This window comes from Pollachius pollachius, assembly GCF_949987615.1.
Source record: "Pollachius pollachius genome assembly, chromosome: 9".
Classification (NCBI taxonomy): Eukaryota; Metazoa; Chordata; class Actinopteri; order Gadiformes; family Gadidae; genus Pollachius; species Pollachius pollachius.
In genome coordinates this window covers 6,508,698-6,536,390 of record NC_136942.1, presented here as the reverse complement: position 1 = coordinate 6,536,390, position 27,693 = coordinate 6,508,698, and the positions used below count along the sequence as shown (strand labels likewise).

Sequence of the window (27,693 nt, the reverse complement as noted above, 5' to 3'; positions counted from 1 at the left end):
GGACAATGTTTAATGAGCAAGCCCTGAGGCTTTTTTTTTTTATGATTTCTCCAAAGTCTGCGCGTTGAGGTTTTCTGTGGATAATTACATTGCTCTTAGCAGTGGAGTAATGGAAGGGGGAAAACAATGACTTAACACACAAACAAACTACCAAAAGTAACTAAGACAATGGTCATCCCTAGGCCTGAGAAAGGCTACACTGAAATTACAATGGCAGGTCTCGGGGAAATGTGACTAAACAAGACACAACATAAATTATATATTAAATATATAATCAACATAAATTAAACATGTTATAAGCACTTTGACGGCCACACAAGCTTGTGCGGCTGCAGGGTTTGAGGGGGGGTGGAACAAACCAGTAGGCTTGACTCTGTCTCCCGCACAGACACACACACACACACACACACACACACACACACACATACGCACACACACACACACACGCACACACACACACACACACACACACACACACCAATATATTCATGGACAGGCTCCGTTTCTTTTTAATTATACAAAAGACTATAAGGCAATTTCATCGCAGATTTTATTAACTCAATTAAATCTATGAAGTTTGTAACACAAATAAAATGTATTTGTTTGTTTATTCTTGCTGTTTGATCGATGAACTGTGTATGTGTGTATGTGTGTGTTTGTGCGCGTGTGTGTGTGTGCATGTGTGTTTTGCAGTTAGTAATCGACAAAGAGTATTTGTGTATGTGTGTTTGTACGCTTGTGTGTGTGTGTGCGCGCGTGTGTGTGTGTGTGTTGTGTGTGTGTGTGTGCGTGTTTCCATGTGTTTTCAGCGGACCTTTTAAGAAGAAGGCTCACCTTGAAAAAGCCGTGAGCAGCGTTCCTCTGTCCCAACCAGAAGGAAGCATCTTCAGGGATGTCCATGTAGGGAATCTCCACCACCCGCTCATAGATCCTTCCCCACAAACACAGATCACATCATCGGTTACAGAGGGCCAGAGGTCCTTATAGACAGAATCGTTATTAAAAAAAAACACTAAGGATGCATCTTCTTCGAAAAAGCGATAACATCTATGAAAACGACGAGGCCTGATTACAACGCTGATTCCCCGGTGCCCATGCAATACATCACCGAGAAGTTATGAATCACTTTTAATTACGCCTCATCATATCAACATGATGCATGTGCAGCCGCGGCATTGAAAAGGCCTAATCGACCTTGAGGGATGGGCCCCGCGTCGCCCCCCCTTACCTGTTGCAGTCCACGTGCAGGATGACGTGCGAGGCGCTGACCGACACGGACACCTTGTGCCACTGGTTGTCGGCCAGGCTGTAGGGGAACACCTCCGTGTGCGGCTGCTGGCCCTTGGTGCGGTAGTGGAGGCGGACCTCACTGCGCTGCCCGCTACTCTCCAGCTCCAGGAACCTGGGGGGGGGGGGGGGGGGAGAGAGAGAGAGACAGAGAGAGAGAGAGAGAGAGAGAGAGAGAGAGACAGAGAGGGGGGAAGGGAGAAAGAGAGAGAGAGACAGAGGGGGGGGGGAGAGAGAGAGAGAGAGAGAGAGAGAGAGAGAGACAGAGAGAGACAGAGAGGGGGGAAGGGAGAAAGAGAGAGAGAGACAGAGAGAGAGAGAGAGAGAGAGAGACAGAGAGAGAGAGAGAGAGAGACAGAGAGAGAGAGAGAGAGAGAGAGAGAGAGACACAGAGAGAGACAGAGAGGGGGGAAGGGAGAAAGAGAGAGACGGAGAGGGGGGAAGGGAGAAAGAGAGAGAGAGAGAGAGAGACAGAGAGAGACAGAGAGGGGGGAAGGGAGAAAGAGAGAGAGAGACAGAGAGGGGGGGGAGAGAGGGGGGGAGGGAGCAAGAGAGAGAGAGAGGGGGGAAGGGAGAAAGAGAGAGGGAGAGAGGCGGGGGGGGGAGGGAGGGAGAGAGAGAGAGAGGGGAGGGGGAGGGAAAGAGAGAGAAGGAGGGAGAGAGAAGGAGGGAGAGATTGAGAGAAATGGAGAGAGAGAGAGAGAGAGAGAGAGAGAGAGAGAGGGAGAGGGAGAGAGAGAGGGAGAGAGATAGAGAGAGATAGAGAGAGAGAGTAAGAGAGGGAGAGAGATGTGTTAACAGCAAGCTACATGTGCTTTACTAGGTCAGAAAAATTATCCCAGGAGGGATGCTGGGAACGGTCACAGGACAAGGCCCATAGTACGACAGTCCCAGGACAGGGGGGGGGTTCAGGGCAGGCCCAAGGGTCATGAGATGGGGCGAACAGTCCCAGGCAGTCAGTCCTAGGACAGGAGGGGGGGTCTCAGGGCAGGTCCAAGGGTCCTGAGAGGGGCCAACAGTCCCAGACGGACAGTCCTAGGACAGGAGGGGGGGTCTCAGGGCAGGTCCAAGGGTCCTGAGAGGGGCCAACAGTCCCAGGACAGGGGGTCTCAGGACTCTTTACAGGACAGGGGTCCGGTATGGGGACTTAAGATAGCCTAAGGAGAGCTACTCGGGGTTGACACTTGTGCTAAAATGTTCTGTTGGTTATTCGTTGATCATTCGGTTGATCGACTTTCATTAATTTTTGTAATCTTTATTATATTGCCTTAGAGTGCAGCAAAATAAATCATCAGAAAAAAAAAAAAATTCAACGGCTGTTTTCTGAAAAGAATTGCAAGAACAGAAACGCAAATCCAAGACATCACTTCGGTGCTTCGCTATCTTGAGATAGATTATTCATGGCATCGCTACAACAAATGATTAATACTTGTATTTGTGGGGAATAATCATTAGTTGCAGGCCTTGTTAAAAACCAGTCCTGAATGATTTGACTGGAGTGCCAGCAGCAGAGCGATTGCTCAGGTGGTCTATTAGCCAGACAACAGCGGGGCTTCAGCCAATGCTGTTCTCCACCCATCATTCAAAGAATAATCCCATCCAGAGACGGCAAGCCAAGTGGCAGATGGTGTCGACCTATTATGTGCAACATCATCAAGTAAAAAACAACAGTAGTGCATTTGGGAACTGGGGACTTTTTTTCCGGGGGATGGGATCAGCTTAGTTTAACACATGAGATTGCATTGGTATTCCGGGAGAGTCCTGGTCTTCACCGGACGGTTATTCAACCAGCCGGGAGTGACGCTAATGGAGGAAGCTGCCAATATGGTCATCAGTGCCACCACTGCTTTTAAGGATGGGCCCATCCGGAGCTGGAACCATTTCTCTTTGGGCATTATTCACATCGGCATCACGGGGATACTTAAGAGGAACGGTGGGTTGGATTGATGCACCAGCCCTCATCTAATAGATGGAGGCCCCCCCAGTAGGAATTAAATGCCATCACTCCGGAAGTGCGGTGGTGGTGGGGGTTGTGATGTTGCTGATGATGGTGTTGGTAGAGAAGCTGATGATGATGATGGTGGTGTTGGGGGTGATGGGGGATTTGGGGGAACGATGCTAGTGGTGGTGGTGGTGATGCGGGAGGGGGGGAAGGAGTCATTAACAGCTCTGTGACGTTTCCTCTCTCTGCTGACTCTTATGTAGAAAGAGCTCAATCGAGACATTGCGACAAATTATATTCATATTGCTGTTCTGATCTCCCAGGGCGGCAAATCAACGCCAAGCATAAGCATGGTAAACTGCTGCTGCTTAGCACCAGTAATTGGTCTGTGAATATGTGGGGGGAAATGATTGGCATTGTTTGGTCCACAGTCTCAGCTAACCCCACGATGCCGCTGGATTCGGTGTGCATAGGCCTCCGTCAACCAGGCAGCTTGACAGGTATGTTTCCACCTTTCTAACAGTCATTTATGTAGAAAAAGGGCTGTAACAGTGTTCTTTTGGTGGCTGCCACCCTCCATCTCGTCGGCTTTTACCGGGGCTCCTCTACTACAAGGACGCAGGGTGGAGACGGTAATACCGGTTTATGGCGGAGGTTGAGATGATAATGATACAGAGCAGGTGGTGTCACATGCTGCAATGCAGGAGATCTCTCCCTGATTGTGTTGTCTGGGGATGACTGGTTTAACCTGTGCACATTGATTTCTCAATGCAGGGTGTCAACAGGTGTGCAGCCTCACCCAGAGTCAAATGGGTCTGACTCAGGCTGTGTAAACCAGCCATCATCCAAACACCACTCCATAACCGCATTGTACCGATTCACATGGCATTGCGTTGTCTATGGTGGAAATGCTCAATCATGTCACAATCATAGCGTCTGCGATTTTCAAAACCCTTCATTTCAATTTATTTTCCCTGGGTTTAGTGGCAGACTGGTATTTTTCGAATTAATCCAGAGAAAAAATCTTCGAAAATCTTGCCAGTGGTCAGACACTGAGACTCAATCCAATAGGCCATGCGTGCTCAATGCAAAGCATGTATGACCTGTCGGATTACCCCTGTCCGAACGAAGCCAGCATCTGCTTATACTCCGTTCGCGGGACGAAAACACCACAAACACAACACAATCGACCAGGGACACCCTACACTCAACACAGAGGGAGAGCACAAAACAGAACAATTGCGTGGAACAGCGGTGTTGGGACTAGGAGGGAGTAGGGACAGCATCGGAACAGACAGGTTTGGGTTGACTCGGCGCGTTCCTACCTCTGCTCCGAGTGGTGAATGGAGAGGATGACCCCGGAGTTGAGAAGCTCCTGTTTGAGCGTCACCAGCACGGTGAACTCACTCTTCCCTCTCAGTTTGTGGACGATGCGCTCCGAGACGCCCACGGACGCCCGTACCTCCCTGGAGGAACCTAGGGGGACAGGCACGAGGAGGAGGAGGAGGAGGAGGAGGGAGGTTGGTGGTTGCCAATGCGCAATATCCGCTGTGTTTCCCAATCGGACTTGGCCACACATTGCTCTCTATTATTAGACATAAACAAACACACACACACACACACACACAGGCACATAGACACACACATACACACACTCAAGGGGGACCCAAAGACACACAAAGATAGAGACGCACACAGTAAAATAGGCACAAACACACAGGCACACAATAAAACACAGACACAGAAATTAAGACAGACACACACAGGCATATATACACACACACAGACACACACACACACAAACGCACACACACACACAGACAAGGGTACACAAAGACACAGACACACACAGACAAATATCCACACACAAAGTCACACAATGGAACACACAGACACAGACATGAAGCAGACACACACACACACACACGACTGAGAAACAACAGCATAAACAACAAAAATAAACAAAAGCAATAAAATAGTGGTGGTCCGGTTTAGTTAAAACAAAAATAAACAAAAGCAATAAAATAGTGGTGGTCCGGTTTAGTTAATGGTAGAGCAATTAACTATACCCCTAACCCTGGCTTAACCCAGCCAGGGTTGGAGGTTGGATTTGTCACTGGTGCTTTGATAAAGACAATGTATACACTCACAGTATTGGAAGGTGCTTTGGATTATTACAACAATCATACCAAATAATAAGCGTTTAGCTTATTAGCAGAGTTGCAGTATATCACGCATCATATTAACACGAGCTGAGCAAGGCTATATGGGCAAAGGCTTTTTAACGCCTTAGAACAATGGCCAAGCTTCAAGTTATGTGACATAAACAATAGCTGATGAATAATTCAAACAGAATTATAGGGATATATAAATATGACCCAGTCGCAAAATACATAGCAGAACAGTTTGAGCGATAGCAGCTTTCTAAGCAGAGTCCTCCGAGCGGATTTAAAGTCAAATAAAGATGCATAATGCATAACGGCATTAATAGATTGTGTTTCAAACAAGCTTGAATTCAAAACGCAGGTCTTATATATACATACTATATATCTATCTTGGCACAATGGGTCGAGTAATTCCCATTGGTTAGTTAAAACCCACACCTTGCATGGAACACTGTGCTTGGTTCCAACATTTACGTATAATTGGTCATTTCATACCCCATAAACCACAGATTTGTGCTTTTATAGTTTGAACATCAGCTGGAAATTGGAAATAACTGGCTAAAAATTAGAAATAACTTGCTAGGAATGAGGAATGACTGCTTTAGGAACAGTGTGTGTCCGCAGGCTGTGGAAACCATGCGGTGACACAGCAGCTGAGCTATGAGAAGTGATTGAATTCCAGGCTCTGAAATCTGTATGTATATTAGATCAGTCAATGGATCATTACTGGGCCAATTAAATGACAGTTGGAGGGATTGTCCAGCCCAGCCAAGGCAATTACTTAATGAAATTGTGAGACTCAATATTAATCAAAACCAGAAAGACAGAGAGTGTGTGTGTGTGTGTGCATACACCTTTGTGTGTGTGTGTGTGTGTGTGTGTGTGTGTGTGTGTGTGTGTGTGTGTGTGTGTGTGTGTGAATTCACTTCTGACCAAGCTACACAAACTCATTAGAGTAATTGTAAATGTAAGTAAATGTAGTCATGTGGTTAATGTAAACGTCAAGCCGTCCGGCTTCAAATTATTCACTCCAATCATCGGCTCCCCACCCAATATATATTGTTGTCACCAAAACATAAATATCACACACAGCTAACCACCAGGCAAAATATGTAAGTCTGCAGAATCCCTCCAAAAAAACTTGCCAATACCACATGGCTTTGTTCAAGGCCCAGTTTCATTTTGAGAGGGAAAACGAAAAACAGAGCTGAGCATAAACCTTGGATAAACCTCAAAAAGAACACAAAAACACTGCACTCTTTTAATCGGACGAGGTGGCCATCTTCTCCTCTGCATCTCTGCCTCCCCCCCCCCCCCCCCCCCCCCCCCCCCCCACCTCTCTCACCCCCCTCCCTGTCGCCCATGCTACTTTAATGGACACATCAATAAATCATGACGTTTCTCAGAAGCAATCACATCAAAGAGTTCACTTCCAGCTAGGGGGGGGGTGTGTCTTGGCACACTTAACTGCTTGAGGAAGCTGGCATGGCAGCACTCCCTCTGTGTATTAACATTACCTCCAGCTGGTGCGTGGCGCCAATTAACACAATGCGGGCTGAAAGAGTTAACAAGGCCGTGATGAACACAGACACACTCAGGCAGGCAGCGGCTTGCTTAATGGTCCAGATGGGGGGAGGTGGTGGAGGTGGAGGGGGAAATGGCGGGGTTTTTTTTTTTCTCAGACTCATCCGTTTGTTCATGATCTTTGGGGGACTGATCTGCAACGTTACGATGCAAGGGTCGTAAAGGAAACACGTTTTTGTAGGCAATTCGGTGTCGTCTGAATGTGAAGCGTGTTCCGCGGGGGGTGTTGTAAGGTAGTGTTTGCGCTGTGCGCAGGGTATGCCAGTGCGGTATCGTTCTGGTGTCGTTTGGGGAGAGGACACAGATGGGACCCAATGACTGCCACAACAGTACTCCATCCAGGAATGACCTGCTGGCAAAACTGCAGAATAATCAACTCCATAAAAGTTTCAGGACACGATCAGAAATAATTCATGCCTTGGGGTGTGTTTGGAACTATTTGAACGAGGCAATATGGCCACACTAAACGATGACGGAGATTCTTCTAAATTAAATAAAAAAGAAGCAAACAATTGTTCGTGACGTCTTATGTACGCACCGAAGCCAGGCCTAGCGAGTCTAGCCACGCAGACATCCATCACCGCCGGAAGGAGTGGCCAGGCTTGGCCTGTGACCGGTCATAGCATCTGTCGCCTCTCTATGCCTTATGGCCTCTGTGCGCAAGGAGCCGGGTTTCCGAGAGTGGGGTTGTATGGCCGTGGTCTCTCATCTCTAGGGGGGAAGGCAGGGGGTGGGGGCAGGGCATATCTCAGTCCTACGAGTCCTACGATCGACCCACTCAAAGGTCCTCCAGTGAGGTGGAGGGCTTTGATGTGGTGGTGTCAGATACTCAACACCCTGTTGTAGGAGGAGGGGTAAAGAACAGCAGTGGATGGTTCTCTGAACCATTCCTCTCAGCCAATCACTTCATTTGGTCCAAACAAAGTGATGACAAAGGCTGAGAGGAATGGTTCAGAGAACCCTGATAGGACGGCATACCTGTCTGTCTACCTACCCTACACGACGACCTGCGTGCACCCTGCCTGTGCACTCATGCCGCATGACCGGAGTCTTCCACAAGGCTAGGCAGACCTTTCGCTAACACAGGCGAGCCAGCCGGGTGATTTAGGGGAGTGGCTGGGATTTTTTTTTGCGGTCGGATATGTTCCAAAAATCGAGCTCACTCTGGCTGGTGTGTCCACGCTGCATGCCCGGCCCTTAAGAGGAGAGCGGAATGACCCCTTTGTGGAAGACGAAACGCGTTTACAGCGGCGTTATCGCTGCAGCCGTGATGATGGCTCCACACACACCCTTGGGTGTGAGTTATGATGGCCTTGTGTGTAACCCCAGGCAGGCCCTGCCTTCTGCTGGGAGCTGTGTGGACACCGTCACTACGATGAACCCCTCCCCTCAAACCATACTTGCTCCGCCCCCCCCAATCCTCCATCCCCCCCAACCCTCAGCCCCCTGCTGTGGAGGGCCATTGGTCAATTATCTATTGGCAGGAGCCCGCTTGTGGGTGGCCACCTGCTTCTCACTGCTGTGGGGATGTGAGAAACTGAGACAGAGAACAACCACAACCTCTCCCCCCCCCTCTCTCTCTCTCTCCCCCTCCCTCCCTCCCTCCCTCCCTCCCTCCCTCCCTCCCTTCCACCCTCTCTCTCTCTCTCTCTCTCTCTCCTTCCCTCCCTCCCTCCCTCCCTCCCTCTCTCTCTCTCTCTCTCTCTCTCTCTCTCTCTCTCTCTCTCTCTCTCTCTCTCTCTCTCTCTCTCTCTCTCTCTCTCTCTCGTCTCTATGACTACTCCATTGTTTTCAATGCACTGCCAAGGCCCTTGGCTATTGTTGCCCTGAAGTAGCCGTTTGCAGCATATGCGGGCCAGAGCATCCTGTGAATAACAGTGTCTGTGAGCCAGCGGTACTAAGGGTAGAATCAACACAGAGCCCTTTGGGCTCCACAGATGGTCCCTGAGCTCCAGCCTGATCGTATCTCCCAGAAACATAGACGGCTTTGCTCAAACCACCAATTTCCCATCCCCTTTATTTTCTCCTCTAATACTAATCTTGAACTGTCTAATACCATCTTGCGTTGTCACAAAGCCACTAGTCTCTGCATATCTCCACACACACCTAACCACCCCTAAGCGCCCCCTCTCACACACACACATCCGCGCACGCACACACACCCACCAACATACACGCACATGCGCACACAGGCGCACACACAGCCAGCCCTACATTCTCACGGCAGGGTGTATAGGCAGGGCTGCACCAATCGCGTTTAGCATTTAGAACAGGTGCCCTGAAGCACAGCTTTAACAACGCCCAGGTGTATCCAGCCATGCCACAATCCCTTTCTCACAGACTGGCACACACACACAGGCCGGCACACACACACACACACACACACACGTGCACACATGCATGCATGCACGCAAGCACGCATGCGCAAACAAACACGCACACTTCAGATTTACCCACGCAGGCACACACGCACACACTCCCAGCGCCTTCATATCTACCTGTCTTTACCTGCGGTGGGCTGCTGCTGCTGCTGTTTAAAGGCAAGAAAGAGCAGAGATTGGATTCCCTCTTTTATTTTTTAAGAAATGGAAAAATCTCTTCAGGACATGCTGACAGAAGCAGGGTTTTCTCCTACTCATTAGAGCCGTCTCTGTCTCTCTCTCCCCCCCTGCCCCCCCCCCCACACCCCTCTCTCTCTCTGTCTCTCTCTCTCTCCGCCTTCAACTTAATTATTTCCCCCGAGGAGGACGCAACCACAGATAGTATTACTGATATCAGTCAGGATCATGGCTGCATTTGCGAGAGCATAATGAAGACTTTTTTTGTTGTTTACCCTCTTGTGGTTCGTCGGAACACGAGATAATAACCGCCACCCACGCGCACCAACTCTCCTCCACCAACTTTAGTCTTTTTTTATTTTATTTTATTTCCTGCAGTAAAGCCCCCTCGCTCTCTCTCTCTCCCTCTCTCTCTCTCTAAGCCAGCGAGCGCCAGCAGTTCCGATAGATGTCGTCTTAAGCACACAGGGAGCTGAGAGTGATGGAGCGCACATACAAACACAATGCACCTCTCAACGAGGAGGGGGTGCGAGGCAGGGGGAAACACCTTTTGCATATTGCGTAAGACAAGCGATTTTCTGCTCCAATAACGAACAATATTTATCATCAGACTTACTTTGTCTGTGGTGCCACTGAATGAGTGGGACTTTAGTGTGTGTGTGTGTGTGTGTGTGTGTGTGTGTGTGTGTGTGTGTGTGTGTGTGTGTGTGTCCCATCTCCCAAGGGACTGGACTAATGATGGAGACTCCATCAAGCATTGAACAGCAATCCCGTCACGGCTCACACACACATGCATAAATGCATACAGTGTATATAAGACAGCACATACAGGAGCACACACAAACACGCACACATACCACACACACATAAAGTGCAATATTACCACACTGTTGACTATATCCCACTTTGCCTCATGGTGATGGATTTGGTTTGGAACTGGCCCACAGACCAAAACACACACACATCCTGTTGAGTTAGCCCCAATGGCTCCCTGAACATTTGAATGCGGCCAAACAAATCTGCATTCAGAGGAGGAGTAGCCCCCCCACCCCAACACCATACTGTGTGTCCATTCTCCTGGAACAAATACTAAACCGAGCCAAGGGCACCTCCAGGAGTGCTGGGGCTAGCGTTTTATACCCCAACTCTCTCATCACTGCCTCTCTGTCTGCCAGCCTGACATTCACACACACACACACACACACCTATAGAGGCACACTTGAATGCATGCACATAGAAACACACAGACACGGACACACATGGCCCCAAAGCACACATAGCCACACTCATACGTGCACACTTGTAGACACACGCCTACTGTACGTGCAGAAGGATAGACCCACACACGGACACAAGTGTGTACGCAAGTGCAAAGAAAAACGCACACCTATGCATACACTTTTAGATGGAAACATAAGTGCACACACTCTGACACACCTGTGTGCACACACACCCAAGTGCATAGACTTGTGGATTCACACCTACATTCACTCACTTATGGAAGCACACCTACGATAGAGCAGTATCATAGAATGTATCTCAACGGGTTGTTAATTGCTATTAAGGAGACCAGGGCGAAAAAACTAACGGTGTTTCGATTGTCTGTCTTTCCCAGGACAGACACTGTCTCTTAAATTAGACTCTCACTTTAGACTTCCCACCCGATTCTCCCTTATGCAAAGCTAATGCACGCGCAGTAGGATCCGAACGAGATCGAAGACAACCAGACACACAACGGCATATTTTGTGGTCGTATTTTGCCCCATAGGAGCATGTATATCCAGCATAGCCATATCCAAAAAGGAAATCTGCCTAGAGTGGGAGGTTTTGGAAAAAAGTGGCAGTGTTTACTACACACTCATTAGCCAGCCAAACCCCCTTACATAGAAGTGAAAATAAACACACAGCCTGGATATCTTCCTCTCCTCCCTCTCACTCCCTCTCTGCCTATGTGTGTCTCTCGCCCCATGGCTAGGGCAAATGGACACAAGCACCAAAACACTTTTTCATAATGAATGAGTTTCTTCCATTCCACTACACTGTCGGTGTCACCGCAGTCAGACACAATAATAAGCAACCAGGTACACAAGAACGCAGTTCAACAACACTAGTGTTCAAACAATCCCAGCCACAACACGCCTGCTAGGGCAGACAGGTATCCCACAAGTGCACACACACACACACACACACACACACACCTGACAGACAGACACACACACACACACACACACACACACACACACCCATGGACGCACACACACACACACACACCCACACACACTTAAACACACACAAACAAAAGAGGTTCTCTCTCTCTGGCATCGGTGGTTAAAAGGATGATTCAACAAACTATGTTGTTGTCCTTGGAAATTGAGGAGAAATTGCCATAATTGCCTTTCGGCGACAAGAAAGCGAAGGGGTGGGAGCTGTGAGCTGGAGGAGGAGGAGAGTGGAGGCCGTCGGCATGGGGGCTTTGATCTGGTTCACAGCTAATCTGAGGAAACCACCGCGCTCCATTGTCATCCTATACATTTATCTGTTTATTTATCGTTGCATTATTTTAGACATAATGTTAATTTTATAAATACATATTTATATATAATATTAACCTATATGTATAATGTAAAATATATATTATTATGATATTATTGCTAATGGTAAAAATATGCACATTTAAAAAAGGGTGTTACAGAAAGCAATACCTACAATGCGTTTATCAGCAATTCATCTTAATGTCCGTGGAGGAAAATGCATGGAGGGCTTAGTGAACTGCTCCGAAGCCTGTTGAGCAATGCAGGGCCGGGGACGGCCCTTTAAGGCAGGTGCACGATCACAGTAAACGAAAGCCGCATTAAACGTCAAGAACAACTACACGTCTATCTTTGCAAACGCCACACCATCCTATTTTATCTGCAGTTCCCTGCCCCGAAATGTTTAGACCATGTGACACAACACATATGAAGCGTTACACACGTATACATGTTCAACGAGAAAATATGTTCTCTATACTTGGACGTATTTGATTTGAGGTTTCAAGGGCTGATTATGGTCCCACGTTCACGCAACTCAATGACCACGCAGACGCTTTGACGCAGACGCTTTGACGCAGTCGCGAACCGTTATGGTTCTGCGTCGGGTTTTGGTAAGCGGACCAATCACAGCCCTTGCTGCTGCGTCGCCACGACGGACGGTTACAATTTTCAGGGAGATGCCCGTCAGGTGGACGCGAGGAGGGTCCTCAAGGATGTGAGGGGTCCGTAACCTCCTTGCGTTGCGTGAACGCGGCACCATAATCAGCTCTGACTGACTTGAGGGGGAGGGGAGGAGGAGAGGAGGGGGGAGGTAACCCAGCAGGCTCCCTTCGGGGCAGGGCAGGATGTTAGTGGTGGAGCACCACTGGTATATAATGAGGTGGAAGCGCCTGGTAGCCCGAGGCTGTTCCTCTAGCTCTGTTCTCATCCTCCCGAGGTGGGGTTCTGCGTGAGCCTCTCATTGTATCGCTGACCCCACTTGCCTTCAAAGGGCCTCAGCCGATAGGGCCCCTCTAAACACCACGCTCCCACCGTTTTGCTCTCACTTTCACTTCCTCACACGCTGCATAACCAACGCCCCGAATCTCCCGGCAGAGAAAACGCAGTGGAAGATATATCATCTGAAATCTGAAATTGTGTGTACAACAAATCTCTTCTGGAAATATATATAAAAATATGTCATTTCCTTCAGGTTTTCGGCGCCACCCGCTACCCTGCCGCTTGTTCTCTCGCAGTACCCAGAGATTGAAGCTCTCCCTCTGGGCAGGCAGGCAGGCAGGCAGGCAGGCAGGCAGACAGGCAGGCGGGGGAAGAAAGGGCCTTGGATCTGCTCAGCCTGCTCTCTAATGAGCATCCCAGTGCCACTGCTGTGCCGGTTCCAGCCAGCCTCGACAGCAAGACGTGTGGAATCAGCATTCTCTTGTAGGCTCTTCTGCTGCTCTTGATTCCCCTCCCCCCACCCGACCCCCACCGCCCCTCTCTCGCTCTCTATTTACCTTTCCCTCGTTCTCTCTCCCTCCTTTCCTGGTTCCCTCTTTCTCATCATTCACCCTTCTTTTAATTTTTTATCCAGCTCTCCTCATCGCTCTCTCTAAATCCATCTCATTCAACCCCTTCCCCACACTCCCTCCCTCCCTCCTTCCCTCCCTGTCATCAACCCCATCTCCCCATTCCTCTCTCTCTCTGTGTGCACCTCTCTGGATCTCGTTGTGTGTCTGGTATATGTCTCTCGCCCGCTGTCTGGAGACTGAGAGAGTTGACCAGATAGCTGAGTAATTGAATGTACCGCTGGCCTCCGTCTCACGCCGGCGGGGCCAAATGAAATAAAGGTGACGAGAGCGCCTGATTGACAGGCGCTCCGCCCGCGGAAGACACTCCCGCTGCTTCTCCCCTATCACGGCGTCAACCGCTGTAGAACGCCGACCCGCGTGTTTTTAACGCTCGGATGCATGTTTTAACCGTCAGGACGCAGGTTTTCAACACAAAGACGCAGTTTTCCGCCATCGGGACAAATGATTTTCACCATTAAGACAAACGTTTTCCACCATTAGAACGCACGTTTTCACCATCAGGACAAACGTTTTCACCAACAGGATGCACGTGTTCACTATCAGGACAAACATTTTCACAAACCGGACGTTTCTACCATGCGGACACCATCAGGAATCACATTCTCATCCATTTGGGATCTACCTCACTCCACAAAATAGTCCTTCTCTACTTAACTCTGTGCTCCACTATACTAGTCTATCTCTTCCTGCCTTCTAGTTTCTCTCTGGGTCTGGTAGTCTCTATATCTTTACCTCTGTAACACTCTCTCTATGACTGGTCTCTCTCTGGGTCTGGTAGTCTCTCTATCTTCATCTCTGTAACTCTCTCTATGACTAGTCTCTCTCTGGGTCTGGTAGTCTCTCTATCTTCATCTCTCTAACTCTCTTACACTACCTATTAACATCTCTCTCTCTCTCTCTCTCTCTCTCTCTCTCTCTCTCTCTCTGTCTCTCTCTCTCTCTCCTCGTCTCTCTTTGCGTCCTCCAGCCACGGAGAGGTATTTCCCAGCCCCATTTATAGGTCCTGCTTTCACAAAGAGAGACAGCTGCTGCTGCCGTCTCACAAAATCGAGGACGCACGCCAGCCATCACACTGCGGCGGTTTGGTGGTGCCAGGAGAAATGTTGGGCTAAAGTTACTTTTTGTTGCGGCTCATTCGTTTCAGGACCCTCTTGTCATATTTATCAGATATCCGGCCCGCAACGGAAGACGTGACTTCACGACGGGGAAGGTTTTCTGCATTCCCATTCCCATCTAGAAAAAGACTCCAAAGTTGTAACTTTTGGTGCGTTTGTGTTTATCCCCGCATTCTTTAATTTTATTTGATCAAGGACATAGCAAGATATCTAGCTGCACTGTTGACATCGTCGAAAACGGTACCATTTTAGGAAACACGTAGGCCTACATCACGAAGGGAGCATGTACAGACTGGGGAAGGTCCAGATATGCCATGATGCGAAGGGTCACTGGTCAAGTTTGAATCGGACGTGGGGACAGCTGCGACATGGAATGGGCAGCTCGTGTGTCCTGCTGTTGTGGTTTACAAACGAGGTCCATCTGCACTGCTGGACACCTTCACCTCATAGCCCATTGTGTGAGCAGTGGGCATTTTATAGGGACCCCCAACGCACGGTTAAACACAACATCCCATATGGGTGGTGTTTTGTATCAGGCTAAACTATCAGATACGCAGCGCAGGAATAATTTAATAAAAGGACTCCAAACCAAGAAATAAAACAGTGAATAAGCCAAAATATGCGTGGCTTGTTTTGGCAATATTTTTTTTTAAAGAAAGCTATCTTTTATCCAATGTCCCCGTACATGATACGAGGCGTGCTGTACCTTGGAAGTGGAAGGCTCTGGACTCGCTGTGGAAGCCCTGGACCTGAGTGACTCCATCGAAACCGTCGCCGAGCGTCAGCTCGTCAAACACGCTGACGCGCAGGGCAGGGTCGATGCCGAAACCTAGGACTGGTTCACGTCAGGCGAAACAACACAATGGCAGAAATAAGTCAATACATATAAATAGATGATATGAAATTATACATGTATAAAATATATAAAAAATCTTCAGTTGTTAGTTATGGTAGATAGGTTAAATATAGGGATTTGTTTAGTTAGTCAGTAATCAGAAGATTTTCGATCAAATGTACGAAAATATGTTATGGTAAAAGAAAAAGCGGCTACCAAATAGAATTTATAATTTATTTGGCTATTTTATTAACTTTCGGGTTAACGTCATTCGTCCAATTGTACATTATACCGCAATAACCCACATTGTATGTAGGCTGCTATGTTCATAATCAATAAGAAGATGTGGCATAGAATTTATAGTCTCCGTTAAAAGTCAATGACAGCGCTGTAGCCTACCTGAGGCTACGCAAAATAAGCCGACGATCAGAAATAGCTGTAATAATCCCATTGTGAATATAAAAACAAATTAGTCCATGTTAGGTCCACTTCCAAGACACGGTAATTCTCAATCACATGCGAAGGCTGTAACTCCCCGGCGAAGAATGCTTTTTTCACCAATCGCAGGATTTAGGAGAGGACATCACCAGAACTTAGGAGATCCAATGATGCACAACCCATCCGGTAAGAAAAAAATATATGTTATTCCATTGAACGCAAGGTCCGTCTTCCATTCGCGCACAACCGACCAGTGTGGAACTGAGGAGAACAATTGGTCTGTTCACCAGGTCGGAGAAGGCTCGTCTACACCGCTGCGAAGAGCGCTGGGAGCAGCAGATGAGTTGCTGGTGTAGCAGGGATGCAGCCGGAGAGGTGGCTCCCCTGCCCAGGAGGGAAACCGTGCGTTGGCGCCCCCTTGTTGCCAGCGCTGAGATCGAAAATATTGGTGAATTAAAATTTCGAACAAATGTTTTTGCAAAATGACAGAATGCTCGAAGGGCGCGCAAGGTACCCTAGTGAAAATATAATAACAATACTCATTATATCGATAATTATAACAACAACAATTATGTCTTTGGCCCTGACAGTAGTATTTTTTTAATAGTTTTATCACAACCAGTGGGACCACACTGGCACCTCCAATTCCTGTGTTCTATGCTCAATGCACATAAACACATAATCGAAATAAGTGATTTGCAACCTGTTGTGCTCGTGCGTGGTCTTCACGGAGACGCAACTGCGTCTGCAGCAACAAGCCGACCCGAACTCATGATGGGTTCATCGCGGGAGAAGGGGGTGTTGGCCGGGCTGTTCTGTTCAAAGCCCGCCGAGGAGCGGGGCCCATCTGCTACCAGAAGCAGCAGACACAGCGGCCAGGGGGACGACACAGCGGCCAGTCAACAGGCACAGCTTCGGTCCCACTTCAGAAGGGAGCACCGTGCTAGGGACCCCGCCCGAGATGGGCACATACGCATCAAATGGCATATCAACTTGGCTCTCGTTGTTTGTTTGCTGTATGGGAATACGACGCTGTATATGGGTCATCATGCAGCGCAAGTGAACGCCTCCCTGGATGATGAAAAATAGATGTTGCTCCCCCTTAATAATAGCTGGTTGAAAGGGGTCGTGTCACGCAGCTTTAAAGGGCATCAACAGTCCTAAAGCCAAAGGAAACATGCGTGCTCGTGTGTGCGTGTGTGCGTGTATGTGTCTGTCTGTTTTCAGCCGGGACAGCTCTATGTGACGTCATGTCACATCTGCTGCCTGAGCGGACGGACCGCGGCGGGAACTCTCTGTTCTTTATTAATAATACAAAACCTTCCTCCCGGGGCCCAGACACGTGGAATGTAATAACCACCGACTTTGTATTGCCCACACGATGTCATTCCTTCCCAAAGTGCTATTAGCTTGATTAAAGCATGTGCCTTGTCACGCTCTCTCTCTCTCTCTCTCTCTCTCTCTCTCTCTCTCTCTCTCTCTCTCTGACAGTCATGCACGCGCATGCACGAACGTATGCACGCACACACACATACACTGACACTCGCACGCACGCGTAGCCGCGCGCCCACGCACACGCACACACACTAAGCATAGCGCCAGGGCAGCGTTCCAAAATACATGACTAAAAATATCATTGCCGTTCTATTTAAAGAAGTCATTGGCTCCATCATTAGATTCTGAACTCACCACTAATTTAACATCAATTTGTTCACCTCATATGTGGGCAATGTGTTTGTCCATGTATGTCCTTGTATGTTCGGGGTCTGCAAAGAGAACCAACAATAAAAAAAAGTTTTGGGGGGGGCGTCAGATATGATTCTATTTGATATGTATTTACTGTATTTGTAACTCTGCAAAGTATTTTTTTACGCTCCTTTGGCCGCCGTGATAATAGCTTGTTGTTACAGTGCCATCTTGTGGACCTAATGGTACATTACAAAGGCTCATGCAGTACTGCCACATGTAGTACTTCAATTCAACAGGCCATGGCACTCGTGATCTACTGCGGGGCTGCGTATTAAAACTTAAACATGGAAAGGTTTAAAATAGCCGAACATGAAATGTTGGTCAAAGATGCATGTTACTAAACAATCTATGAGCTAATATTAGGTACAGGCAACCAAATCTTTGCCAATGCATAAACTTTTATAAGGAACCTTTAGATTTTATGAGACTATCCTAGGATTTGAGTTGGTAGAATATCTGAACGTATGTAGGTATTGTCTCTATATATATATCTCTCTATATATTTTGTTATGTCTATATTTTCATATGTATCATGATTTGTTATTACCGGCTTTTTTTTAAACTATTTTATTGGACCAATTTTGGGAGAATGTATTATCTATATTGCTGGAGCAATAATTGCGTCATTTCCCATTACGAGGCATATCTTGAAATATACATATTTCAAGATATGCTTCGTAATGGGAAAGAAAGAGTTACAGATACATGTATCTGTAACTCTCTGGAAGGTTTGTTGAAGTACCAGTCGCATATGTTAATGTAGCAGACCACTGTATGTTGGACTGAGGACCTTGTGGCTATAGGCTATCTCATCAGCTCAGGAGCCAATGTCTGTCCTGTTGAATCAGGCTCCAGCTCTCCCACAGTTAAATCCATCACTGCTGACAAAGACAAACAGCTCCTCAGCGGTAACGGCCCGTTCACCTTAACATACTCAACACTATCGCTATTTAAAATCCCATAAGGAAAACACGTTCATGAGGGGAAAAGCATAGGGTAGACTACAATGGAGAAGAACCCTGTGAGAACATCGTTAAATGCACTTCTCCTTTTTCATCCCTTCCCCCTCCCCCATTTAAAACAGTTATATTCCCCCAATGTTCTTACTAGCTCAGGGATTTTTATTGACTGTCCGCCGCGCATTGCAGTGGCTCCCCGGCCCCTCCCATATTCGCCCGGGCCCTATTGTGGCCTGAGGGCATTGAGCTGGCTCATTGGGCCCTTGTGCTAAAAGCCCACCCCCACCCCCACCACCACCACCACCACACCATTCACAAGGCACACAGAAGCTCATTAGAACTCTATAGACACACAATTGTGAGTCCCACATTAGAAACTTCCTCCACTAGACCACAGACACCACACAATGTGCCAGTTTGCTGCTAAGCTAAGCGCATTGTCTTCCTGATTCATGGAGTCTGGCCCTCCATTCAGGATATTAAGTTCGAGTGGTGGAATATCAATTGGGGGTGCAAAGGGGCGCTATCTATTTTTTCCCCCCACCTCAAGAGCTTTATTGCGGGGAAGAGAAAGAGGGAGCATAAAGAGTCTTCAGCTGGTCCGGCAGGAGTGCTCGCTTTAGACGGGACGGCGGCCATTGTGGATCACTCTGAATGAAGGGACGGCTTTTTTATCTTTTCCCTCCATTTTCCCTCCGTTCATGATCAGAGGGCAAGAGAGAGAGACAGAGAGAGGGAGGGAGACGGAGGAAGAGAGATAGAGAGGCTTGGATGGGGGGGGTACAATGAGGGAGACATCAAATAAATCCTCACAAACTTTCAGGGATATTTCTCTTGCTCGTCCACGTAGGAGAATAGTCTAATTATAGCTCCCTCCATGTGAAGAGCTCTATTGGGCTGGGTCTAATTAACAAGTGCTGAGACCTGACGAGGACACGCTCTCAGACATGCTCTTTAAGTCTCCTGAGATCAGGAGGGAACTCTGACACTGGCATCAGAGAACACACAATGAATGTGTTTTTTTTCATCTGTTTTTCCATATTTTCTTGGTACGGATGCCCATAGGATTTTTCCTTTGTTTATACCTGAAATGAAGGACAAATCTTTGAGGCTTGTGGAATATTACAGCATGAATAATGCATGGTGTAAAGGATTCTGCTAGTATAACCCCACAAATACCCTTACATCACCACCTTCAACGTCAACACAGGCAATAAAGTACGACTGTGGATGAGCGAGAGACTGTCCAGATGGAGAGGGAGGGAGGGAGAGAGGGAGAGAGAGATCGGCAGGGAATGTCAGAAACATCACCCCTCACGAAGCATGTCAACATAAACACACACACAGACCGACACACAACACACACACACAAACACACACTCACACATCACCCGCTGTGATGTGTGTGGGGGGGCGGGGGGGTAAGGTGCCCCAGACAAGGAGCCTCGCTGTAACCCTCATCTCGTGGCCCGACGTGCCCCCCTCTTCCACCAGTCTGGGGAATAAAAACCCTCAAATTTGATTACAAGCAACCTTTGGCTCCATGGCCGTCGTACAATAGGCCGAGCTGTCTGGGCCAATTTCCATGCTCAGCATGAGGTATCAAGTCTCTCTCTACAAGCCAGGCCCCCCCATCCCCACCTCGGCCGACATGCCTGTTTACGGCTTCCCCTTCCCCTCTATGGAGAGCCGGCTCTGCTGTTAAAGATCATTAGCTGGAACGCTCAGCGTGGCGCTAAAGGTTACACGAGCGCCGCGCACCGGACTTGTTTACATCAAAACATCCCAGCGTGTGCGCCATCCGTGTGTGTGTGTGTGTGTGTGTGTGTGATTCTTTGTGTTTCTATAATCTCTCCATAGTAGGAAATACAAGCAGTATGTGTGCAAACACAGAACCAAGTGGACAATCTAAGCAAATGCATGCTTAGGATTTGTGTCGTTTAGAGGTGGCACTTTTAGGTTTTTAAATGTTAAATTGAAGAAAGTGCATGTACCATGCCAGGGAATGAGTGATGCAGTGGTGAATAGAAGGAGAAGTTTCAATGACTTCAACAACAGACGTAAGGCTGCTGCTGTGCTGGGTTATTCTAAGATGAATCATTTACTCATAATATCTAGGAAGCCTGGGCACACTATTCTATTCAATGTTTTTTTCTTTATGAATGTAAAATGTTCAATTGCTTTTACGAAAATAATTCCAACCTAATGAATATGTTTCTCACTTTTTACATATTGTTGGACAATTTATTAAAAATATATATTTGTAAATCAATAATTGTACCATTCCATTTTTGTCTTGTCCTCGTTTTACCACTGGGGCTGGTATACAACCGACGTATTAACGGTTCTTACGACTTAAAAGAGTCTTTATAAAAAAAACTACAAAAAAAATCATTTTTCAGTTGAAATAATCACAAAAGGGCGCGATTCGGATGACTTGCTGAGAACGTGAAAGGCCAGGTTCCCCACAATGGAGCACTAAGGGGAATCAGGAAAAAAGAGAAAACCATTTACTACGACAGAGGAGTGTTTGGTGCATGTTCAACTTTGGCCAGCAGTCCATTGTCTCTGATGTCTATCATTTAATAGGCTAGTTGACATAATGAATGAACTGGGCCCACCTTCTGCCACTCCAAAAAGAACCCAGCCTTATCTGAATTGAGGAGCACATTAGGACCTCTCAGCCAATCAGCGCCCGGCACCCAGGCAAAGTGCCGAGCCCTGAAGAGGAAGAAGGGGAGTTCTTTTTACTCTTTTTTTTTGTGTGCGTTGTTTTCTTCAGGCTTTTAATGAAGCTGGCCCGCTGACTCGAGGAGGCTTGAAGGAGAGTCGCAGTAGTGTCACAGTGGCTGTGACTGCGCTGTGCGTTGACTGAGTGTGGGGCTACCTCGTGTGCGAAAAACAGGATGGTTTCAGTGCAGACCCGCAAGGATACCAGGACGGTGACCATGGCCAGCTCTCCTCCCGCGTTACCGGGCTTCGGCATATCAGGGAAGAGCTTTCTGATCGACCATTTGCTTCAGTCGGCCGCCGGCCCAGAGAGCAGCAGCAGCTCTAGCAGCAGTAGTAGCTCTAGAAGTGGTAGGAGTGGTAGTGGTGGAGCTGGTGGTGCATGTGGGCGTTTGGGACATGCGCCCTGCAGGTCCCCCAGGAGGATCTGGGGCCCTCAGCACTGTCTGCAGCTCCAACACCAGGCCCCTGGATGGCCCTTGCAGCAGGTGAAGGACCTGGGCCAACACCTTCTACCGCATTCAGGTAAAGCCCGTAATGGATTAGGTTTTTATAATTAACATGGTAACGAGGTATGATGTGTTACAACGTGTCCACGCGTGGGCTACAGTTGTCCGTACACCTTGGAACTCGGGATGGATTGGTTGGTTTGTTCGTTAACAAACCAATAAACTAAGCAGATTACTGTAATAGTAATACTTTTTGCTGCACAATAAGAAAATAACGAAGCATTATGATATAACACGAATAACATCTCATATCTGTAAAAGCTCACAGATGGGGTCAATTCTGGGGATTATTTAGTTTTCTAACGCAAAAGCTGCTTCATGCTTTTCCAATGCTGATTCATTTTGGTGGTTTAATAACTTTGTCTTGTGTGACAGAAATGATAATGTCTCCAAATGTTTCTTGATTTAAAAAGTTAAAATGCTGTATTACATAACTTTCATACATTTTGTATGCACTAGTAATTGCCATGGATTCATTACACAAGAGGATTTTGTCTCCAAATGGTGGTGTTATTACAACACCTGAAGGTTATATTCTTAAGTCAGTATCTTGCCCTCGGACACAACATGAGGTGACTCTGACCTCTTCTCTTTTAGGGCCACTAATGAACTAAAGAGAAATGTTTGTGAAGAAAAACAATTCTTTCTCACCAGCTAATTCATTATGAATGACAATTACATGGCTCAAATCAGCCTTCGAAGGCCAACTTCCTCGATTGCCGTCCAACTGTGAATACGACCAAGTAGTCACAATCCTAAGTGACAATCCAGCGCATCCCACCTGGCTACTCATTTACCAACTCTCTCTCTCTTTCTCTCCCTCTCTCTCTCTCTCTCTCTCTCTCTCTCTCTCTCTCTCTCTCTCTCTCTCTCTCTCTCTCAGCAGGTGTGATGAGCAGTGTGTTCCTGCGGGCTCCTGCGCAGTATGTGCTGGCGTGCTGCGGTGGGTCCAGCCCCCCCTCCCCGGTCTTCCCCAGTAAGTGTTTTATGCCTCATCAGCGACGCCTCAGCACCCCTCTAAAGCATTTTGCCGCAGGGGGGAGGGGGGAGGGGGGGTACCCCACCCCCAGATCTCTCTGTGCTCTTTCCACAGCTAATTACTGATGCTATGCCGGGGAGCTAATTCTCCGCTCAGCTCTGCATGGCAACTATTCATGACCATTCACGGCTGTTTGGGGCCCGGGCTGTGGGGGGTAGGGTTGGGGGGTGGAGGGAGGTAGGGGTGGTCTGTGAGGGAGGGTGGGGTTAGGGTGGCGGTGATGGTGGAGGCCCTTCGGAGCCAAAACTCCCCCTCCTCCCCATCTTTTGTACCGGCAAATACACACCCCGTCCCCTGGTGCAAATATGCGGAGCTAATAAAAGTCTTGTCGTCTGTCGGATTAAGATTATAACTGACACGGGTTCTTTCCCAGCGCTCTACACGTTGATTGGGTTTCAGGGTTTGTTTATCTCCCCCGTTGCGTTACGTCGGGTAAAAGTGAGTCCCAGAGGTGACGGGATTGAATCGACCGTCGACAGAGAGAGATAAACAACAAAGAATTCCTGACTTCCCAAATCTTGAGGACGACGAGTATTTCGGAGCGCATGAATGCAACTGAGACCAGGAATGGTTTGGATTCCTCTCTCTGCCCAGCGGGAGGAGAGGTGGCTGCTGTGTGTCCCACAATGCTGTGACACTAAAGAGCGGCAGTAAATAGTCGGCTCTAAGAAAACAACATGGCCGCGTCCCCTCGAGTGTGATGAGTCCTCTTAGTGCGCTGACACTTTCCCACAGTGCCTGGCGACCGGACAAAAGCCCCGGCCCCGGCGTGACCAATCAGCACTTTTATTCCGCCGTCCACACGCGACCCCGATGCAATTTTTCACTGCAGCAATGAACTCTGTTTCTGCCCTCCCCACCAACACCCCCGCCCCCTTACCCCATTCCTCGGTGGAATCGGCCCGGACACAGGACCCCCTGACTATTGTGTGGTCCAAGAAACCTCCCCCCCTCCTCCCTCCCTCAGTTCCTCCCCTTTCTTCCCGGCCTTCAGTCCTCGTTCCTGCCTGCCCTTCCCCCTTTTGGGGGAGGAGGAGAGGGGGAGAAAGGGAGTGTCCTGACGGGGACTTAAAGCATTCATTGAAAGTGACTTTTATAGACTTATTTGAGCTCATCTTCACATACAAACTGGCTTCATACCTGCGGGTGAAAAGATTTAGTGTTGCGCTGCTAAGCCAGTCAGTTGTGGCCTTCCCATTCAACGACTCCATTGTGCCCTCCCTCCCTTCTTTCCCCCTGTCCACTCCCCTCTCCCTCCTTCACTCCCTTCTACTGCCAACTCAAAGCCTTCTATAGTCGGGAACCAAGAGGCGGGCGCACACACACACACGCACACACACACACGCGCACGCACACACACACACACTTTAGCATTCACACACACGTTGCCCGCGAGTGACCTTGGTAATCTGGCGTTTAAGTGGCAACCATTGAGCAGCCATAGTGGAGTGAGAGCCATGTCCAAACCGGTTAGTCGCTCTCTAGAGGTGGTCTCCGGGCACATTTGTCGTACAGATTAAAAAAGCGCAGCGCTGAATGGATGGGCCAAATTTGTTTTCACTTGACTTTTGTCATGCGTGCACCTGTGAGTGAGCGGCCGTGGGATTGTGCCGTCAGCGTTCGACAAATCCCCCCACTTTTTTTTTATATTTCCCATTTAGTCACCCCCGCTGTGTTAAAGTGCCATGATTGATACCAAATTAAAGCCTAGTGAGGGATAAAGTGAGTGTGACTGAATATAGGATCATGGAGGGAGAAGCGGGGAGCCGGGGAGATTTGGTGCGGTCGGAAACATGAGTAGTATGATTACGAGAGCGAGCGAGGGCAATGTAGAAACTCTATGTTATATTGATAACATCTCTGCTTGTATTCAGGTGGGCTTGCTCGGAGGAAATTGTTCCATCATCCATTCCCCGCCATGTTCAAGCCAAATGAATATAGCGATATTAACAACATTGCTGTGTCAATATATCCTTTGTGCTATTGGACAAAACACTTATATTTATGTTCTGAATTTGTCACGTTTAGAGGGAACCAACATGCCCATGTGGTCGTCTGAATCCAGTCCCAAGTCGCGCCGTGGGATACTAAGAAGGGCCGTGTTCTCGGAGGAACAGCGGAAGGAGCTGGAGAGAACGTTCCGGAGGCAGAAGTACATCAGCAAGACGGACCGGAACAAGCTAGCGGCTAGCCTCAGTCTCAAGGAGTCACAGGTAATGGACAACAAGCTAGGCTAGAGGCTAACATCAGACTCATGGAGTCACAGTAAAAGGACAACAGGCTAGGCTAGCAGTTCACTTTAGTCTCAAGGACTAATAGGTAATAAAGAACAAGCTAGGCTATACTAACCTCAGTCTCAAGGAGTCACAGGTGATTTAAAACAAGCTAGGCTCATGGCTAACCTGTCTCAAGGAGTCCAAGGTAACGGAGAACAAGCTAGGCTACCTGCTAACGTAAGTTTCAAGGAGTCTGAGACAATGGAAAACAGGGTAGGCTAGGCTACCGGCTAACCCCAGTTTCAAGGAGTCTGAGGCACTGGAGAACAAGCAAGGCTAGTGGCTTACCCTCGTCTCAATGTCCTAAGACCTCCATTCACAGAATAAACAAGGGTTTTAAAAAGGAATTGAGGAATTCATTTAAATGCATTGAAAAATAAATTGAATTCCTCGCATTTAACAGATAGAGCCTTTAAAATCTCTCCAATCATAATCCCCACGTTTCTCCCCCAGGTTAAGATCTGGTTTCAAAACCGGAGGATGAAGTGGAGGAACTGCAGGGAGAAGGAGGTGCACAACAGCTGCTCCCCCATGGATGAGCTTATGAGCCGGGGTCTTTCCCAGGAGGTGGAGGTCAAACCAGCACCGGAGGTCTCCGGTCCACCATCAGACGGACCCCAACCGCTCAAGGCCGGCAGAGACACAGCCGTTATAGTGCATGGAAAATCATACAGGGAACCGGTGACTCTGGCAAATCGATCAAGTCCACACTAAGACTGTGTGTAAAAAAAAAAGAAAAGAAAAACAGACTGATGTTAATGATCACAATGTGTCTAACATTCATTCCCTTCACTGAGTTTACTTAGCATTAAAGTGTTTTTGTTGCATCATGAATAACTATAAGCGTTGTCTTCACGGTTGATAGGCCCGCTGCAATTGACTTTCATTTTTCCAATGCAAATCACTTTGCGTTTCAATTTACACGGATGTTACACTGACAAGTCTTTCCCAGGAAGGATTTCCTGCTTTTTCGTTGCAATTGCAATCAGTAAACGGAACTTGGAATTGAATACATCATATTTTTTGTATAAATATGTATATTTTTGTAATATGTCTTGAGCTTTACATTAAAGCACTTCCTATGATGAAGATCCTTTTCAATCAATTTGTACAACAAATAGAATACTTTGTAAGTACCTAAAGCTTACCTTTCAATAGCTGATAAAGGCTAGCATGTTGTTTTATTGTATGTATCATTGACATTTCCCATTTCTTCCTAAATGTATGACTTAAATCTACAAATTGTGGAATTTTTTAAAGGAATATTAACTGCTTTTCCCAGCTGTGAAACCCCCCGATGAGCTGTTTGACCTGAATAAACTGTTAATGAAATACTGCAATTAATCCTTCATTAGCTTTGAATTGCTTTAATCAAAACGTAAAAAGTGGAGTTCTATTTCACGTTTGTTAAACTGAACAGCTCAGCAACCAATCAGAAATCATGTTTTAAAACCTTTTATATTAAGTGACACAGCTACCCACTCCACTGCCTCCAACTATGATTACCATAATAAAAACAGTGGTGGAACATTAGGTCTGGACGAAGCCTTAAACGGTCCCATGCAATTATGCAAAGCTGTAGCCCAAGTCATGAAGTCTGAAGAGAGAAAAGATAAAATCCAGTAGGCCTCAATGATGTTATCAGCTGCATTAGCAAGTAACATGTGTGAGCTCTGTTTAGCCTATAAGACTATTTAAGTGTAAACACAACCGATGGCCAATCAAAGCCACGATCCTCTCCCTAGCTTCTCAAGCTACATCAGAGGTTGGCATTTGCAAATGCAGCCGTGAGTCTGAGTGGATAAGGTTGAAGCACAGCTTTGAATGTATTTAGCCTTTGCTCTTATTCCTTACTCTGTACTGTATGTGGGGATAAGTAAATTAAAATTGTTGTTGACTTCACTTCAGACGTTTATTTCAATGATTCTACAGCAGCGAAGCACTTAAAAAGCTTAGAGTAAGATTTTGACTGTTAGTTAATTTGTCTATATTTGTCTTTTAAATGGAATTTTGAGTCTTGCTGTGCGAGATTACCCGATTTCTTTAGATGGTCAGCGTTAAGGCCTTTTTATGGTCCCACGTTCCGGCAACGCATGACGACGCAGGCGCTTCGACGCAGTCGTGAACGTTAATGGTTCTGCGTCGGGTTTTAGTAAGCGGACCAATCACAGCCCTTGCTGCTGCGTCGCCTCAACGAAAGGTTTCGATTTTTGGGAGTCGCACGTCCGGTCCTTGCATTGGGACGCAAGGAGTGTCTGCAAGGGGTCCGATCCCCCTTGCGTTGCGTGAACGCGGAACCATAAAGAACCCTTTAGGCTGTAATTTTTTTTTTGTATTTGTGTCTGTGTTTGAAAGGCTTTTTAACCCTTACTATTGCTAATATTAGCACAAAAAGTGGTAAAAAT

The 27,693-nt window shown here is 47.6% G+C and overlaps 2 protein-coding genes across 2 annotated transcripts in view; one reads left to right on the top strand and one right to left on the bottom strand.

Annotated features, from left to right (window-relative positions):
* Positions 1–16,039, bottom strand: part of nell2a (neural EGFL like 2a) — a gene marked incomplete at both ends in the record, with an annotated part of 83,019 nt that extends 66,980 nt beyond the window's left edge. The window contains 5 exons of the mRNA XM_079743695.1: positions 835–931; positions 1,229–1,402; positions 4,555–4,705; positions 15,460–15,588; positions 15,988–16,039. Of these exons, the coding sequence (XP_079599821.1) occupies positions 835–931; positions 1,229–1,402; positions 4,555–4,705; positions 15,460–15,588; positions 15,988–16,039 (603 nt within the window). The remainder of the gene's footprint in view (positions 1–834; positions 932–1,228; positions 1,403–4,554; positions 4,706–15,459; positions 15,589–15,987) is intronic.
* Positions 16,040–21,640: 5,601 nt separating this feature from the next.
* On the top strand, positions 21,641–26,002 carry dbx2 (developing brain homeobox 2; the record flags this gene model as incomplete). The annotated part of the gene is made up of 4 exons (XM_079743055.1): positions 21,641–21,989; positions 22,860–22,949; positions 25,041–25,225; positions 25,742–26,002. The coding sequence occupies 4 exons, from the start codon at positions 21,641–21,643 to the stop codon at positions 26,000–26,002; spliced, it is 885 nt and encodes a 294-aa protein (XP_079599181.1).
* Positions 26,003–27,693: the final 1,691 nt, after the last annotated feature.